Below are 279 nucleotides of genomic sequence, written 5' to 3' on the forward strand. Positions count from 1 at the left end.
ATGGCGGGTCAGCAGGTGAGTGTGCGCGGAGGAACAGGGTGGTGGTCAGTGCCCGTGTGTCGGGAGGTGAGTGTGCGCGGAGGACCAGGGTGGTGGTCAGTCCCCGGGGGTCAGGAGATGATTGTGCACGAAGGACCAGGGTGGTGGTCAGTCCCCGGGGGTCGGGAGGTGAGTGTGGTCGGAGGACCAGGGTGGGGGTCAGTCCCCGGGGGTCAGGAGGTGATTGTGCACGAAGGACCAGGGTGGTGGTCAGTGCCCGGGGGTCGGGAGGTGAGTGTG

At 67.4% G+C, this 279-nt stretch overlaps 1 protein-coding gene across 1 annotated transcript in view; it reads left to right on the forward strand.

Moving 5' to 3' along the window:
* Nucleotides 1–279, forward strand: part of LOC102876034 (zinc finger protein 726-like) — an 18,071-nt gene continuing 17,792 nt past the window's right edge. The window contains exon 1 of the mRNA XM_006900730.1: nucleotides 1–191. Within this exon, the coding sequence (XP_006900792.1) occupies nucleotides 1–191 (191 nt within the window). The remainder of the gene's footprint in view (nucleotides 192–279) is intronic.

This window comes from Elephantulus edwardii, unplaced genomic scaffold (genome assembly GCF_000299155.1).
Source record: "Elephantulus edwardii isolate Elephantulus edwardi_28Jun2011 unplaced genomic scaffold, EleEdw1.0 scaffold00292, whole genome shotgun sequence".
NCBI classification, from domain to species: domain Eukaryota; kingdom Metazoa; phylum Chordata; class Mammalia; order Macroscelidea; family Macroscelididae; genus Elephantulus; species Elephantulus edwardii.